Source organism: Taudactylus pleione, unplaced genomic scaffold (assembly GCF_031769625.1).
Source record: "Taudactylus pleione unplaced genomic scaffold, aTauple2 ptg000087l, whole genome shotgun sequence".
Taxonomy (NCBI): Eukaryota; Metazoa; Chordata; class Amphibia; order Anura; family Myobatrachidae; genus Taudactylus; species Taudactylus pleione.
The window spans coordinates 7,435,412-7,453,433 of NW_028284489.1; the positions used below are offsets into that span (position 1 = coordinate 7,435,412).

At 43.7% G+C, this 18,022-nt stretch overlaps 1 protein-coding gene across 2 annotated transcripts in view; it reads right to left on the reverse strand.

Annotated features, from left to right (window-relative positions):
• Window positions 1-15,722, reverse strand: part of HSH2D (hematopoietic SH2 domain containing) — a 66,783-nt gene extending 51,061 nt beyond the window's left edge. The window contains exon 1 of one of the 2 annotated variants that reach the window (XM_088469006.1): window positions 15,597-15,722. In XM_088469006.1, coding sequence (XP_088325132.1) covers window positions 15,597-15,650 — 54 coding nt within the window. In that variant the 5' untranslated portion in view covers window positions 15,651-15,722. Of the gene's footprint in view, window positions 1-591; window positions 628-15,596 lie in introns of those variants that run through there. The other variant, XM_088469007.1, reaches the window with a different exon arrangement.
• Window positions 15,723-18,022: the final 2,300 nt, after the last annotated feature.

Sequence of the window (18,022 nt, forward strand, 5' to 3'; positions counted from 1 at the left end):
AATGTTCTATGTAAATTGCTGCATAATTTGTTAGTGCTACTCTACTGTCTATAAATAGAGGTTAAAAAACAATAAGGTATTTAGGGGGAGATGTATTCAGCTCTGGAAAGTGATAAATTGGGGAGTGATAAACTACCAGTCACTCAGCTCCTAACTGTCATGTTACAGGCTGTGTTTGAAAAATGACAGTTGGGCACTGATTGGTTGGTAGTTTATCACTCTCCACTTTATCACTTTCCAGAGCTTAGTACATCTGCCCCTTAGTACTGTTGGGTTTGTATTATGTGTACCCTGCCTATTGCTCTTATGTATATCCTTTAAAGATGCAAAAATGCACTAATTACATATTTGTGTACATCCTACATATAACGAATGAAACTTAGAACATCTAAAGACACCATGATGTCATAATTGAAATTTCCTTATAATACACAATTTTTCCTGATATACACTGAATAAATGACATGAGAAATCATCCATTATAAATGACATCCGGACTTGCCTTTTATACAAGTATTATTTATAGGTATTTATACATACAACTCATAGAAATAAAAGTATTTTTAACCATTCTTAAAAAAAATATTTTACCTTGCTAGAAGTGTGTGCTGTTATGTCCTGCCTAGGTCTCTGCCAGGTGAATGAGTAGGTTTCTATTCTTGTACCTGGAAGGTGAGATGGTCACGCCTCTTTCCATTCTGAGCAATGAAGCACTGAAAAAGCAGGTGGAGCAGGAAGAAAGCTGAGTGCAGTAGCCTAGTCACTGCTGTGTACTGTTCCAAGGCTGTGCTTCAACAGGAAGTAACATTGCTTTCAAATTACTTGAGAATAGGAGCTCAATTTTGTGTACGTGTTACAGCATGCCAGTCTCTTGTCCTACATTCTGTAACATCCATACAGATTTACTCATTTGTACATTAATGCATCACAACACTGTGTTATATGAAACTTCTGAAAATGTAAAATAGCTGCAAACACTGTATATAACTTAATTGCTAACTATTGCAATTATCAATGACTGTGACAGATTTTAAAGATTTTTCCTTGAAATATTGTATCTCCGGAAATGTTCCTGGTTTTTATTAATATTATTATTGACCAGCATTTACACACTAGATGATATGTCGTCCAATCTGGCGAATCTAATCGACATGTTGGGCACATTGTCTAGTGTGTACCCGCCATGTTGCTGACGAGGCATGTTACCGTGTGTCGTCAGCAACGTCCTCCGTCGGCCCTGCATGCAGGTCCGACGGGGAATATCATTAGCAGGAGCAGCATGGCCTATGTCGTCGTTCCATCGCTGCTGGCATCGGCAAGTCGCTGGGTCCCGTCGCTGACGAGTTCTGGAACACATTCCTAGTGTGTACCGACCTTTAGAACTCCTATCCTCATCGCCACAATGTTCCTTCATTTTACCACTTGGAACGATGGGCGTAAGTTCATCCAAGTTGCCCAGAGTCAAGTTAGAGTTTGATGCCCCCCCAAAAAAGGGAAAACAAATATGGTGTGTGTGTACGTGCAAATATATATATATATATATATATATATATATATACATATACGCATATATATTATACATATACATGCAGGTCATACTTGCATAGAATATATTAATATGATTTTATGTGATCTAGAGGTGTATGATCATTTACATACCAGGTATCATTGTATATAAGCATCTGTGTCTGATCCGGTTGCTACCGAGCCCCGGGGTCTTGCAGTATCCAGAACCAGAGATAGTTCTGCTAAAGTTAGTGCATAGGTACAAACATATATATGTAGTATTCACAATTTGTACATGAGGCATCGGACACACAGCAGGACAATAACATGCAGTACCAGATTAAGATCCACATGGGCCTGGAGTTGACCTTTATGAAGGGCCTATTGTGTGCTGACGTAGGAGGTGTGACCAGCACAGCGGGGGTGGGTGGTCTGTACAGGGGGTGTGGTTTGTGCCATGAAGTGTGGCTAGCACCCTCTTTGCTTATATAAAGCATTATAGTGCCTGTTTATTACTGACCACCGAATAAAAAATGTGAATAAAAACTCACAAACTATGGTTTGTTAACACAATGCAATTATTTTTATTTAAAAAGTGCTTTAATTATGTGCTTTAATTCAATTTTATTTTGGTTATGAACTTTGGCAGACTGGGGTATGAGGACGTCACCAGGAGAATTTAATTTTAGGGGCCCACGGGGGCACAATGTTAAAGGGAAGTGGGCATAGTGCCGGATTGAGGCTCATGGGGCACTAGACAGATACCAGCTCAATGCTATATATATTAAAAATGCTGATATTAACGCTTCTGATTGCCATCCTGGATGTCTTTTGTTTATACAAACCACACCCACGTTTCCTATTTCTAAGAGGATTGGCACCAAGGTGGATGATACTATTATATTTCAGTGTCGAAGTAAAAATTTATACAAACGAGGTAAGTCTGGCACTCCCAATGACACACTCCAATTTACTGCTGCCGGTGCCCCCACAAAAGTAAGTAATAGATCAAGTCACGGTGCGGCACTCTGGACATAATAATAACGAGATAACTCACGGCTGATACTGTCAATGTTTCAGTTCATTTACAGAACTTTTATCAAGATAAGAACATGAAAAAATACACATACAGAAGCAACACCACAAGAGAAGCCGAGCTCCGGGCTGGGACCGCCCACCAGTCCGGCTGCTCATTGCATTGACGTCATGACGCCCATGGCGTGTTCACAGCGCCCTCACATGTGTCACCATCACCATAACTACAATACAAACAAACAACATGTATTCATGGAATCACAATCGGCAATTATATCGCTTCTAGCATAAAATATAGCAGAAACTGCACGTAAGAACCCCAAATCGCTTTGTTATAAATCTATCCATAAAACAGATAAACATACCAGCAAAAGATGAAAGACTCTGAGTAATAAATATCTACATTTAAATTAATATAAATTCAGCGCTTTTTTAATTATACAACTACTGCCCTATAGAAAGCAGGCATATGAAATACTCTCATTAAGCCCACAGGGAAAGATCACATCTAAATAAGCTATCCAACGTGCCTCGCATTGCAACAATTTGCAGGCACGGCCACCACCTCGCAATAAAGGAGGAATTTGGTCTATCATTCTGTACCGAATACTGGTTAGTGGATGATTTTGTTCAGCGAAATGCTGCGCAACTGGCTGTTCGCTGCTGCCACTCAAAAGGGCACCTCGGATGGCTGATCTGTGAGCCGCCATCTGCTCTTTAAACTTCCTTTCGGTCTTTCCGATATATGTAAGTCCACATGGACATATGACCTGATAAACCACAAAGCACGTATTGCAATTAAACTGATGTTTGATGAAAACTTATATGTAGATATTTATTACTCAGAGTCTTTCATCTTTTGCTGGTATGTTAATCTGTTTTATGGATAGATTTATAACAAAGCGATTTGGGGTTCTTACGTGCAGTTTCTGCTATATTTTATGCTAGAAGCGATATAATTGCCGATTGTGATTCCATGTATACATGTTGTTTGTTTGTATTGTAGTTATGGTGATGGTGACACATGTGAGGGCGCTGTGAACACGCCATGGGCGTCATGACGTCATTGCAATGAGCAGCCGGACTGGTGGGCGGTCCTAGCCCGGAGCTCGGCTTCTCTTGTGGTGTTGCTTCTGTATGTGTATTTTTTCATGTTCTTATCTTGATAAAAGTTCTGTAAATGAACTGAAACATTGACAGTATCAGCCGTGAGTTACCTCATTATTATGATGTCCAGAGTGCCGCACCTTGACTTGATCTATCTATCTATCTATATATATATATATATATATATATATATATATATATGGTCTGAACCATACTATGACTTGTGCCTGGCTGATCCAAAAGTCCATGTTAAATTGAAACAGGAAATCTTAACTCGATTGGGAGTCACAGTATTTGTTTGCGCCCAACGAGTCCACCGCTGGGAGTTCCAAACAGAAAAGCCTCCACGCTCGCAAATGCATGACCTCGTCCATCTTACCACAAAATGGCTGCAGCCAGAGACTGTAACAGGACCACAGATCATGGAAAGGGTCATTATGGATCAATATCTGCAGTCTCTACCTGCAACTCTGCGTAAGTCGGTGAGCCATGCATACCCTAAAACAGCAAACCAATTGGTTGAACTGGTGGGGAGGTATGTGGCAGCTGAGGAACTGTTGAGTGGGCCCACCGAGCCTGGTGACTCGATCCGTTTTTCGGATCGTCACTTCCGGTGCTCGCGTTGTTGTTAGGTTGTCTTGGTTACCTGTGACCAGTTCCGGTCCAGGAGCGTCACTTCCGGCATATCCGGCGTGTGTCTGAGCTATGGTCTCATGACCCGCCGCTGTGCGTTTATGTACAGGTGAGTATGCTTTACTTTGATTGTTGGGTGTATATGTAGGCAGGGGTTGTGGTTTGTATGATATGCCCTTGATGAAGGTGTCGGATTGACACCGAAACGGCTGTCGGGCGCTACTCTCTGGAGGGAGGACTTGTGATGAGTATTTTCATGATTGCCTGCTGTTTGTGCCATGATGAACTATTGCTATGACTTTGCTCACAAGCCCCTCAAATAACCTCGACATTTGTTCTCTACTGGATTAATACATTTTCTATGGATTGATATGGATGTGCTGACTCCTTCTTTCTTTATTACATATCATATTATGTGTTTGCACTCCTCATTGTTGCTGCTACCAAGAGTGTGCTGCTGGTCTCATTTGCACTACTATTAACCCTTTGTATGCTGGATAGCACCTCTAAAATTAATTTTTTAATGTTTGCTTGAAATTTTTGAGTTTTTTGGATTTTTTCTTTTTTCTTTTTACAATGGACACTACAGTGAATACTTTTGATGAGTTAACTAAAGTTAAAAGATTTGAAAATAAGGATATTACTCGTATCTTGTTTGCTGATACTGAATCTTTGGCCTTTGATGTGGATTCCCCCTTGGAAATTTATTCAGATTTACTGAAGTTACGAAAGAGAAAAGTAGAATTAAATCTTCATGGTTTGACTCTCTCCCAATATTATAAGGAGAAAATTATCCCTAGGGGTTTTAGAATCAAGAATCAACCCACTCTAGGGAGATCAAATGTGGCCTTTTGCAAGCAATGGTGCCAAATTCTGAATGAATGTTCTCTTCAGTTGATGGTTTTGGTAATTGAACAAGTTAATTCTGACATTGTGACACTGGACAAAGAAATTTCTGTATGTGAATCTACTGGTCTCGGTATATTGAAAGCTGATACTGGTACTGACTGGTTGACCAAAATTGAGACTTGTGTTGATCAGTTTTATTCTGATCTCCTTGTGTTCAAAAAAAGTAAATATAAACGTGTGAAAGAGGATTATAAGGATTTGCGAGTTTATACCTGGATGCAGGGGGGCGAGTTCAAACCTGGGTATAAGGGTGGCAGTAGGTTCCGGAGGAATAGAGTAGATCGGTCATTTTCTGAGGTCGATACTCATACCTCTGCTAGTGATTCTGATCATTCTCATGTGCAAGTGCCTTTTTTAAAGGGAGATGCAACTCGACCCAAATTCAAGGGTCCAAAAGGAAAAAACCCTGTAGAAGGGGAGGGGCTAGACACCACAAACAACAGAAATCCGAATCAAAGGGGCAGGAGGAAGTAGTTATTTTTAATTTGTCTTCCTATATTCCCACTCCCCCGGAGTTGGGGGTCTTGTCCAGGGGCCTTTCTTTTGTTAGGACCTTTAGACAGGATTCCTTTAAATTTGGGGTTGAGCTATATCGTTTTCACAGATTGCTTAAATTGAAAGATTTTTTCTGTAAGCATCCTTTACCTATCGATGCTGGTGGTAATTTCAGACCCAAGAGTACATTTGACCCTCCAGGGACAAATCCCTCAATTGAAACCTTTATTCATTTAGTTAAACGCGATACTTTATCTTTTATGGATAATCAAAGGATTTCTTACTGTAATCTCTCTAAGGAAGAAAATATAGCTATTAATACACTTAGGGACAACTCTGATATAGTGATCCGCCCCTCCGATAAGGGGGGTGGTATTGTATTGTTGAATAGGGATGAGTATGTGTCAGAAATTATGCGGCAGTTGAATGATACTAACTGCTATAAAAAACTTACATATGATCCTACTTATGTTTATAAAAAGGAGATTGATGCAGTGATTACATTAGGCCTTTCCAATGATTATATTGATGAACCTACCGCTCATTTCCTTACACAAACGCATCCTAAGATACCCTTCATCTATGTATTGCCCAAGGTGCATAAAACCCTTATTAAGCCTCCAGGGAGGCCTATAATTTCATCGTGTGGGTCTTTGTGCCAACCCTTGTCACAATACATCGATTTTTGGCTTCAACCAGTGGTACAACATACTAAATATTATATTAGAGATACCACGGACTTTATTAACAAACTTAGAGCACTGGGTTCGCTCCCTGATTCCAGTTTACTTGTAACTCTTGACATTACTAGCCTCTATACTAACATTGGACACAGAGATGGTTTAGATGCAGTGAGGGGCCTTATCACTGGCAGTCCACATTATGGAGGTCCTAATATCGAATTTTTGCTATTACTTATGGAAATAGTTTTACGAAAGAACTATTTCCTTTTCGAAAACTCTTTCTTTTTGCAGTTAACGGGAACTGCGATGGGGTCGAATATGGCCCCGGCATTTGCGAATCTGTACATGCATATGTACGAGAATCAACATATTTTTGCACATGAAGAGTTTTCTCAATATATACATTTTTTTGTACGCTATATTGATGACCTATTTTTTGTGTGGACTGGCAGTGTGAGCCTACTCACCGATTTTATTGATTCACTCAATACATTGGATACCAGTATCAGATTTACTTTATCTTACAGTGAAACCACCATTTGTTATTTGGATGTCTGTGTCTATAAATGTGGGGACAGATTGTCAACTAGATTATTCAGGAAACCCACAGATAAAAACACGTTGTTACAGGCTGATAGCTTTCATCCTCTATCACTTAAAAAAGGACTTCCTCTATCACAACTACTGAGAGTTGTTCGGATTACTTCGGACATTACTGAGGTTCCCTTGGCACTACAGCAGATGGGCAAGAGGTTCATAGACAGGGGTTACCCTATTAGTGAGATTCAAGAGGCCATTTCATATTGTGCAACTTTGACGCAGGACGAAGCATTGGTCAGCAGCAACCGTGGCGATCAGATTTCACGTATGGTGTTCACTTCCACTTATTCTATTGCGTCTAAGCGTATACGAGAAGCTGTGTTACAGCATTGGCATATCATTCAAGCTGATGATACCATAGGACATCTCTGTAAAGAAAAACCTTTATTCTGCTACAAACGTAGCAGTAATGTTAAAGATGCAGTGGCTAAAACCGACATTGGAGCCACGAAGCTTAATACGTGGTTGCGACAAAAGAATGGAGTTTTCAAATGTCATGGTTGTGTGAACTGCCCGTTTCTTCAGACTGGAGCACAATTTATTAATCCAAGTACCAACATTTCATATGATATTGGATACCATCTGAACTGTGACAGCCGTTTCGTTATCTATCTCATCAGGTGCCCTTGTCTATTGCTCTATGTTGGTAAAACCATAAGGCTCCTTAAGGAGAGGATTGCCTTACACCGGTCGTCCATTAAGAAGGCTTTACGGGCTGTTGATGCTAATACACCTCCGGTAGCGAGACACTTTGCAGCATATGGTCACACTATGAAAGATTTTTTATTTTTTCCTATTGACCATGTTGCTCCATTAAGGAGAGGAGGAGATCGTAATAAATTGCTTTTACAACGTGAATGTTTCTGGATTAGTCGACTTAACACTGTGACCCCGCACGGACTTAATGAGGGGCTGTCATTGAGTTGTTTTTTATAGTTTTTTGTATACTTTATTTAGTCTCTCTATATTGGTGGTTTCGCTGTTATGGAAATGTTGTTGTTGTTTTTTATTGTATTGTTATTGTTTTTGTATTATGGTTTTCTACTTTTTTTCTTTGGGTTTCTTTTGTAAATATCTTTTTGTCTATTATACACCCACCAATGATGTGGATCATGCTCGCTACGTTACATTACGTACCAATATGCTGGAGTAACCAACCTTTTGGAGTACATGGCGCTTTTATACTGGTGCTCTCTTTGTAGACAGTGTTTATTTGAGCTATTACCTAAGGAGTTATTTATTATTAATTTAGTTTACACTGTTCATTGAGTTGCGTTGCCCTGGTTACTGGTGACTCGATCCGTTTTTCGGATCGTCACTTCCGGTGCTCGCGTTGTTGTTAGGTTGTCTTGGTTACCTGTGACCAGTTCCGGTCCAGGAGCGTCACTTCCGGCATATCCGGCGTGTGTCTGAGCTATGGTCTCATGACCCGCCGCTGTGCGTTTATGTACAGGTGAGTATGCTTTACTTTGATTGTTGGGTGTATATGTAGGCAGGGGTTGTGGTTTGTATGATATGCCCTTGATGAAGGTGTCGGATTGACACCGAAACGGCTGTCGGGCGCTACTCTCTGGAGGGAGGACTTGTGATGAGTATTTTCATGATTGCCTGCTGTTTGTGCCATGATGAACTATTGCTATGACTTTGCTCACAAGCCCCTCAAATAACCTCGACATTTGTTCTCTACTGGATTAATACATTTTCTATGGATTGATATGGATGTGCTGACTCCTTCTTTCTTTATTATATATATATATATATATATATATATATATATATATGGTCTGAACCATACTATGACTTGTGCCTGGCTGATCCAAAAGTCCATGTTAAATTGAAACAGGAAATCTTAACTCGATTGGGAGTCACAGTATTTGTTTGCGCCCAACGAGTCCACCGCTGGGAGTTCCAAACAGAAAAGCCTCCACGCTCGCAAATGCATGACCTCGTCCATCTTACCACAAAATGGCTGCAGCCAGAGACTGTAACAGGACCACAGATCATGGAAAGGGTCATTATGGATCAATATCTGCAGTCTCTACCTGCAACTCTGCGTAAGTCGGTGAGCCATGCAGACCCTAAAACAGCAAACCAATTGGTTGAACTGGTGGGGAGGTATGTGGCAGCTGAGGAACTGTTGAGTGGGCCCACCGAGCCCCGATTCTGCTGCGGCGATCTCCCTTGATCACTTTTAAGACTGTTCGAGTGGAGAAGGGTGCTGGGCGGTGGAATGTACTTAAGACTGAGGGTTTGGAACCTGGATATAGGCCAGCCAGGCCAGGAAGGTTCCTACCCCGTAATAGACTTGATAATGGTACGATTCAATGTTTCCGATGTGGTGGTTTGGGCCACATTTCTGCTAATTGTTCACTTACCTCAACCTATGCAATGTGATACTGCTTACGCCAATTGCAGAATGTCTTTCTTTGCACAGCCAGCCTGTACTGCTGATCGACAGGCAGGGACAGATAAGCAAATGTGTATAGTTACTGTAGAAGGCAACCGAGTAGATTCTGGTAGCTTGGTTACACTTGTGAAAGCTGAACTGGTGAACGTAAGGGAAAAACTGTTGGTGTGACCAGCATACATGGGTATACTCGCTATTATTTTACTGCAGAGGTGAACATAGAAACACAATGTGGTTCTGCGATAGTATCTGTGGGTTTGGTGCATGGCTTGATGTATGGTGCAATATTGGGGAGAGACTTTGCTCACTTCTGGAAGTTGTGGGAAAGCCGATTTGTTATAGAAGTAAATAACCCTGACCCATTTCAGAAGGTTACTGATGCAGTAGCAGAGGGAGTTTCTTCAGAGTCTGAGAATGATGGTGGCTCACCAAGTGATGTGCCTCCTACTAAGATGGAAAGCGTTATTGAGCCAGTTGGTCTTGAAGTCAGAAAAGAGGTCTTTGCTGTGGAGCAGTTAAATGACCCTACTTTGGTAAAAGCCAGGGCCAACTGCCTTACCACAAACACAGCACTTTCAAATATCATAGTGTCTCTGAACAAACCATAGTGTCTGTTCTCCCCAGGGTATGTGAGCCACTGAACCAAAACCTAGAAACCGTTGTAATACCTACACCGTTCACCTGATTTGGATGTAATTACCCTCAAATTAAATCTGAAAGTCTGCAGTTAAAACACATCTTGTTTGTTTCATTTCAAAGCCATTGTGGTGGTGAATAGAGGCCAAAATATGAAAATTATGTCAATGTCCCAATATGTATGCATCTGACTGTATATATATATATATATAATTTTATTTTTTTTAATATATACACATAAACAGTATATTTATAATTTAGATAATGTGTTAATTCATATATATATATATATATATATATATATATATATGTACACACACATTGTTAAGTGGGATCAGTTTGAGTGAGGACCGGCGGTTCAAATCCCGATGTCGGAAGACCGGCAGCAGTGAAGATCCCGATAGGTAAGTAAACTAAGTATACCTAACCCTCTCCCCCCCTAACCCTCCCATAGGTGTGCCCAACCCTAACCTCCCCCCCTAGTGCCTAAACCTAACCCCCCATCCCCGCAGCCTAAACCTAACCCTCGCGGGGGTTGCCTGACCCTAACCTCCCCCTGGGGGGTGCCTAACCTTAACCCCCCCTTCCCCTAGCCTAGCCCTAACCCTCCCAGGTGGCTGCCTAACCCTAAGTCCCCCCCAGGAGCCTCTAACATAAAACAGCTGTCCGCACCCACCGTCCGGCTTACCTTTGTTCGATATGCCAGGCATCAGGCTCCCGGCATAGGGATAGGGATAGGGATGTCGACGCCTATCATTAGTCCCCTGTCGGGATTGCATAGTCGGGTAGCCGGCGGCTGGTTTCCTGACTGCATACCATTTACGTATATATATATATATATATACACACACTGCACATATATATATTTATATATATAGATATAGATATATGTTAGCGCCTCAGCCTGCAGTGCATTATTGCATACTTGTTATCACACAGTAGGTAGGCCGGCAGCCAGCAGGACTGACACCTCACATCATAATCAGTCACCTGCTACAGCTGTTTCCTTTACTTCTGGGCGCGGTGGTGGCGGGTCGGCACCTTCGTGACATCACACGTTCCGACGTCACGTGACATAGAAGAGGGTCCATGTCCTATGTATGCTGGTGACTCATGATGTCAGTGGGGCCAGCCCCAAACGGAGGCGTTCAGATGGGAATGCCTCCATTTGGGCAGCCACTCCCCCGGCCCGCCCACCAAAGGGGGCATGCTGTCACTCAACATCGACAGGACGCCCCCTTTGGTGCGAGATCAGGAGCAACGGATTGCCCATCGCTATCCGGGTCTCGCGCATGCGCACGATGGAGCCGGCTCCATCGTGCGCATGCACTGTGGGCCACCATCGACCCGGTTGTGAGCGCTCAGCGCTTGCGCCGGGGTCTGAATTAGGCCCTCATATAAGTTGAGTGCCTCAATATAGCAACATTGTTACCAACCGATCAAGTTCATCAATTCATTAATATCGGACTCGTGTCAATTAAGTTCTTCAACATCTGTCTCAAACCAATCAAGTTCATCGATTCTTCAACATCGGATTCAAATCCATCAAGTTCTTCAAATCATCAATATCAATACCAGCTCTCAATCCAGTATCATCGGTCCCAATCCTAGCTTCTCTACCTCCTCACAGCAGTACCTGAGGAATTCCTGGCTCAAGCCACCCAGGTTTATTCAGAATCAGTTAGGGGTGTGCACCGGCCACTTTTCGTGTTTTGTGTTTTGGTTTTGGATCTGGATCTTTCTTCGTGTTTTGGATCTGGATTGGTTTTGCCAAAACCACCCTTCTGTGTTTTGGGTTCTGGGTTTTGTGTTTTGGATCTGTATTTTTTAAAAAGCATAAAAACAGTTAAAATCACAGAATGTGTTGGTTTTTCTGCTCCTATGCTATTATTAACCTCAATAACCTTAATTTCCACTAATTTCCAGTCTATTCTGAACACCTCACACCTCACAATAGTGTTTTTATGTCCAAAAGGTTGCACCGAGGTAGCTGGATGACTATACTAAGCGACACGAGTGGGCGGCACAAACACGTGGCCCATCTAGGAGTGACACTGCAGTGGCAGACAGGATGGCAGTTTGAAAAACTAGGCCCCAAACAGTACATAATGCAAAGAAAAAAAAAGAGGTGCAAGATGGAATTGTCCTTGGGCCTTCCCACCCACCCTTATGTTGTATAAACAGGACATGCACACTTTAACAAACCAATCATTTCAGCGCCAGGGTCTGCCACACGACTGTGGCTGAAATGATTGGTTCATTTGGGCCCCCACAAAACAAGCTGGCAATTAATCTGTCCCTGCACAAACTGGCTCTAAGGAGGCAAGATGTCGTCCCCATCCTCCTCATTCACCGATTCCTCACCCTCTTCAGTGTTGTGTACATCCTCGAGTATTAATTCGTCCCCGCTGGAATCCACCACCACAGGTCAATCTGTACGTTCTGTAGGCTGGTCTCCCTGGAAGAGTTGATAATTCATTTTTATGAACATCATCTTCTCCACATTTTGTGGAAGCAACCTCCTACGCCTTTCGCTGACAAGGTTCCCGGCTGCACTAAACACTCTTTCGGAGTACACACTGGAGGGGGGGGGGCAACTCAGGTAAAATAGAGCCAGTTTGTACAGGGGCCTCCAAATTGCCTCTTTTTCCTGCCAGTACAGGTACAGACTGTCTGACATGCCTACTTGGATGCTGTCACCGATGTAATCCTTTAACAGACAGACGCACGCTTGTCGCTGCTGCTTTGAGGATGCAGGTGCGGCTACAGCCCACACAATTGACATACAGATAAAAAAATTTTATTTTTTGTGGAGCGCACTTTGAGGGTTACACCACCCTTTAACAGGCGCACGCTTGTCACTGCTGCTTTGAGAATGCAGGTGCGGCTACAGCCCACACAATTCACAAACACAAAAAAATATTTTTTATTTTGTTTGGAGTGCACTTTGGGGGTTACAGCACCCTTTAACAGACGAGCCAGCCGGCCCTTTACTTATGACACAGGCGCACGCTTGGCGCTACTTTGTTGATGCACGTGCGGCCAAAGTACACACAATTCACAAACACAGAAAATATTTTTTTATTCTGTTTGGAGTGCACTTTGGGGGTTACAGCACCCTTTGACGGTCAAGCCAGCCGGCCCTTTAGTTATGACACAGGCGCGCGCTTGGCGCTACTTTGTTGATGCACGTGCGGCTACTGCACACACAATTCACAAACACAGAAAAAAATATATATTATTTGGAGTGCACTTTGGGGGTTACAGCACCCTTTAACGGACGAGCCAGCCGGCCCTTTACTTATGATACAGGTGCACGCTTGGCGCTACTTTGTTGATGCACGTGCGGCTACTGCGCACACAATTCATAAACACAGAAAAAAAAAAAATTTTTTGCACTTGGGGGAGCACCCCTGATGGACAGGGCACCCCCTGGACAATACTACAGCACCCCTTTAGGACTGGGACACTGCACAGGACTCTGGAGTGGACACAGCCCCTATGGACAACTGACTGCACAACACAGCCCAGCCAGCCCCTACAGCCTTTGGAGGAGTGAACACAGCTCCTATGGACAACAGCAGCACAGCACAACACAACCAGCCCCTATGGACTTTGGAGGAGTGGACACAGCCCCTATGGACAACAGCAGCACAGGTCTGCACAGCACAACACTACACTACACAGCCCAGCCAGCCTTAACTCCCACCCTCCCTCTTCACTGTCCACAGCAGAGTGAGAAAATGGCGCAGACGCGGGTACCTTATATAGAATCCAAAGCCCGCGAGACCCGGAAGGCGGGATGATGACGTTTTGCCTCGATTTCAGATCCGAGTCAGGCGGGAAAAGTCGAGCCTGACTCGGATCGGCGGGGGTTTGGATTTCAGAAATCCGAACCCGCTCACCCTTAGAATCAGAATGTTCAAATCCCGACAGTGGCTGCCCGACACAGGAGGAAATACCGATCGTCCCTAAAGTAAGTACTAACTAACCTAATTTCCCCCCTCCAACCCTAACCCTCCCTTAGGGGTGCCTAACCCTAACCTCCCCCCCAAGTGCCTAACCCTAACCCCCCCTCTAAGTGCCTAAACCTAACCCCTCCTTCCCCACTTCCTAAACCTAAGTCTGCCAGGGGGGTGCCTAACCCTAACCACCCCCTGGGGGTACCTAACCCTAACCCTCCCTCCCCCTAGCCTTTTGCTTTCCTGTCACTAGATTACGTAACCTCTGCCAAGGACTGTAACCAGGGGGTGGCACCATCACTGCCCTGAGACACCAGTATTTGTCCTACCTGGAACTGCACCCTGCAACCCGGGATTGGTGCTATCCTGGGATTTGGGGGAAAAAACACCAAGACTTGAATTTCCAGGATTGAACTGTGCATTCGCAGTTTAGCCGGCAGCACTGAGCACTTGGCTCAGACTGCGTTGCCCCAGCCCAACTGGCAGGCTGTGCGTGATGTCAGCCCCACTTCAGCCCATCCCCTCAACAGCTGGGCCTGCTCGCCCGCAAAGGTGAGCTGATAGAGTGACTGGTGGTGACTAGTGCCGCGGCCGCATGGGTACCTGCTGTGACACTGTCACTGTGTCACACCTTGTCACTCTGAGGGAAGCTGAGCGGTGCCTGTGGCCAGAGACTCTGGAGGATTGTCACTGCTGCTATGCACCTGACTAATGTGACTTGTTTGAGGGTGGAGGTTGAGGCTAGGAGGCTGGACTGGGTGGACTGTTGCTGCCGGTTACCTGCTGTGCTGAAGTGAATGCCTGGGCTACGTCCCTGCAAGTGCAAGTGTACTGATGTGCTGAAGGTTAAAGCTGAAGCTGAGGAGGACTGAAGTGAGGAGGTGAGTGTGTGTGCTGCACTGCTGTTGCCTGCTGAGTGCTGCCTTCAACTGGATTGGCAGACTCTCCAACATGACCTGTTTCATTAGGTACAAAATACTCTGCTTCTGGACTTCCCTCTTAATTTCTGATTGCAGCCACCTGTGCTGAAACACCTCTCATCAATTAGGAAAAATAAACTTGGAGAGCGCTGGACAGAGATAAAAATTTAATAGTCACTAACAAAAAACTAGGGATGTGCAGGCTCGGTTCTACTCGGTTCCGTTCGGTTCTTTTTACCGAATCTTATTGGCTATCCAAAACTCGTGACAGCTGAAACCCAATAAGATCCGGTAAAAAGAACCGAACGGAACCGAGTAGAACCGAGCCTGCACATCCCTACAAAAAACATACATATACAAACTCGCAATGAAATCATAATAAATACATAAAAATATATAGCAATTGTGTTGTATACACTGTAAATCCTGAGTTCAAGACCTAATATCAGTGAGAGACACCTAAGATGATCCAATGATTAATCAATAATGGCAAAAGCAGCATAGAATAGATATGTATCATATGAGCACATAATGGCCAAAAAGCATATCATGCATTAGAGGGTGTTAGTAATAGAAAACCAGGGCCTGTGAGGATGGTAGCAATCCAGCTGAATGAATGGATGTTAGTAGCTCAAAGCAGATGCATCAGAAAAAGCCAGGGAGTTAGTGAGTGCAGTCATGCAGCAATTAGCGATACAGTCACCTGAGTGTGATAATGCTGTCTACAGGCTTCCCGGCAAATACAGCTAGGTGACATCTGTCTTGCCTCTCACAGGCTCCGGCAGTGTGTGAATCCTGCTGCTGCCTGAAAGGGAGGGCTGCGCTGCTCACTGGGGCCCAGTGATGGAGACGTCCAAGGACAAGGTGTTTGCGCCGCCTCCACAGGAGAGTCACTAGCGGCTGGAAGGCACAGCGTGTTTGGCTGTGTGCTCGCTGGAGCAATGTGAGTGAGACCAGCTGGCAAATGGTTAGCATCCAATTAGGTGCTCTCTAGGTCCAGGAATCAGAAACAAACACCTGATGCGTTTTTCGGCCAATAGCGAAGGCCGTTTCTTCAGAGGAAGCACTCTCAGGAGTGCACCCTCAAAGATTACCGCTGTTTGTCAAGCATCGCTCTTGCTATCTTTTCTGGCTTCAGCGAAACCTTCCAGGCACTGCGGGGTCCCCGTGTTATGCACATGCACAGACGGACCGTTGTGCATAACACAGGAGCTCCGTCACTGGCAGCGTTAGGCTACCAGCAGCCCAACGGAGGACCTCGCAGAGAAGGAGGACTTCACGGGACCTCGCTGGAGGGGTAAGTATTGGTAAATACCAGTACATTTTTAGTTTGTATCACATTCATACTAAACGAATAATTGTGCTGGTGCTCACCATCTTTGAAAAATGAGGGTCTAAAGCTGGCCACACATCTAAAGATTATCTGTCCAACCAGCCAACTAGTTGATTGGTTGGAATGAAAATCTGGTAAGGAATTTGCTCCCAAACGCTGGAAAATGGACCAAAACTGTTGTTTGAACAAATAGTTTAGATCAAACATTTAACAAACTTGTCTGAACGACCATTTTCATCTGTTTTCTGGCATTTAGGAGCAAATTGCTGATCATCATTTACTCCAATACGTTACCAGATTTTCATTCCAACCAATCAACAAGTTGGCTGGTTGGATGTAAGTTGGTCTAGTGTGTGGCCAGCTTAAGTGTTTATACATGGACACCAAAAACATCACAGTGGCATATATATATATATACATACACGAAAGGTACGTGTGTATACATATATACGGCATGGGCGACACTCCTCAGATTTCAAGCAATGTGCGTGTGTGTGTGCATATATATATATATATATAAAATATACATACAGTATATATATATTACTACACACACATATTCATATATATATATATATATATATATACTAGGGATGTGCAGGCTCGGTTCTACTCGGTTCCGTTCAATAAGATTCGGTAAAAAAAAACGAACTGAACCGAGTAGAACCGAGCCTGCACATCCCTAATATATACATACATAGATCTATTACATTTATTTAGATAGATATCTATTATATAGATAGATACATAGATATATATGCATGACACAGCTCCTATAAGTTAAATGCAAGTGCAGCCCCCATTTCTGCCCACAGTGCCTACCTGCCTGAGCAGGTTGCAGTTATTTTTCAATGCAGCTAATGTCTGGTCCTGACTCCTGATGGCCTTCGTTGTACTTTCCCTCAGAGACGGCAACATGTAGCCACGGAGCTACCTCTTTGGGAGGTAGCTCCTGGTCCTTTTACTGGTGGCTGGTCCGATTACTGGGGGCTGAGCACTGGGCAGTGGTAGGTGGCAGGCGGCGGGCCGGCGGCTAATCTGGAAGCAGATTGGTTCCGCAAAGGTCCACGGAAGGAGTGGCTGCGGCTGGGCATTCGCAGCATGCCCTCCAGCAGCATGTGCAGAAGCTCATTCTGACTAAAGCTCACAGTCAGTCAGTGACCATCCGACTGCTGCGCTGCCCGATCGGAGTGTTTAACGGCAGGTCTATTGCACCTAGTATTAGGTAGGACCAAGTGTGCACTGTTGAAGATCAATCCTTAGGGGTATATTTACTAAAGCACAGGTTTTTAGAAGTGGAGATGTTGCTTATAGCAACCAATCAGATTCTAGCTATTATCTTCTAGAAGGTGCTAGACAAATGATCTGATTGGTTGCTATGGGCAACATCTCCACTTCTGAAAACAGGGGTATTTTCACTAAAGTGCCCAAGTGTTTTGCGTTTCCTTGTAATCTCAGTAGAAGCGACCACATTCCTTTCTATACCATTAACCATCAAAATGCTGCTGAATCTGGCACCAGCAACTGAGGAATTGAGCAAATTACCTAAGTGGCTTATTTGTGATATTGAAATCTTCTCATTAACAAGAATGTAACTTTTGTTTTTTTCATTATTTTTTTTCTGTGAAAGTAAACTTGTTTTTCTAGTTACATTCAGTTTACATTACCTCCTCTACAGGTTGTAATTATAGAAACAATCTGTCTAAGCCAAATCCAAGTCAATAACTGATCTTTATACTTCCTCTATGTGATCCTGTACTCCCAAAGTAGTTTAGTTAATGTGGATAGATTGGATC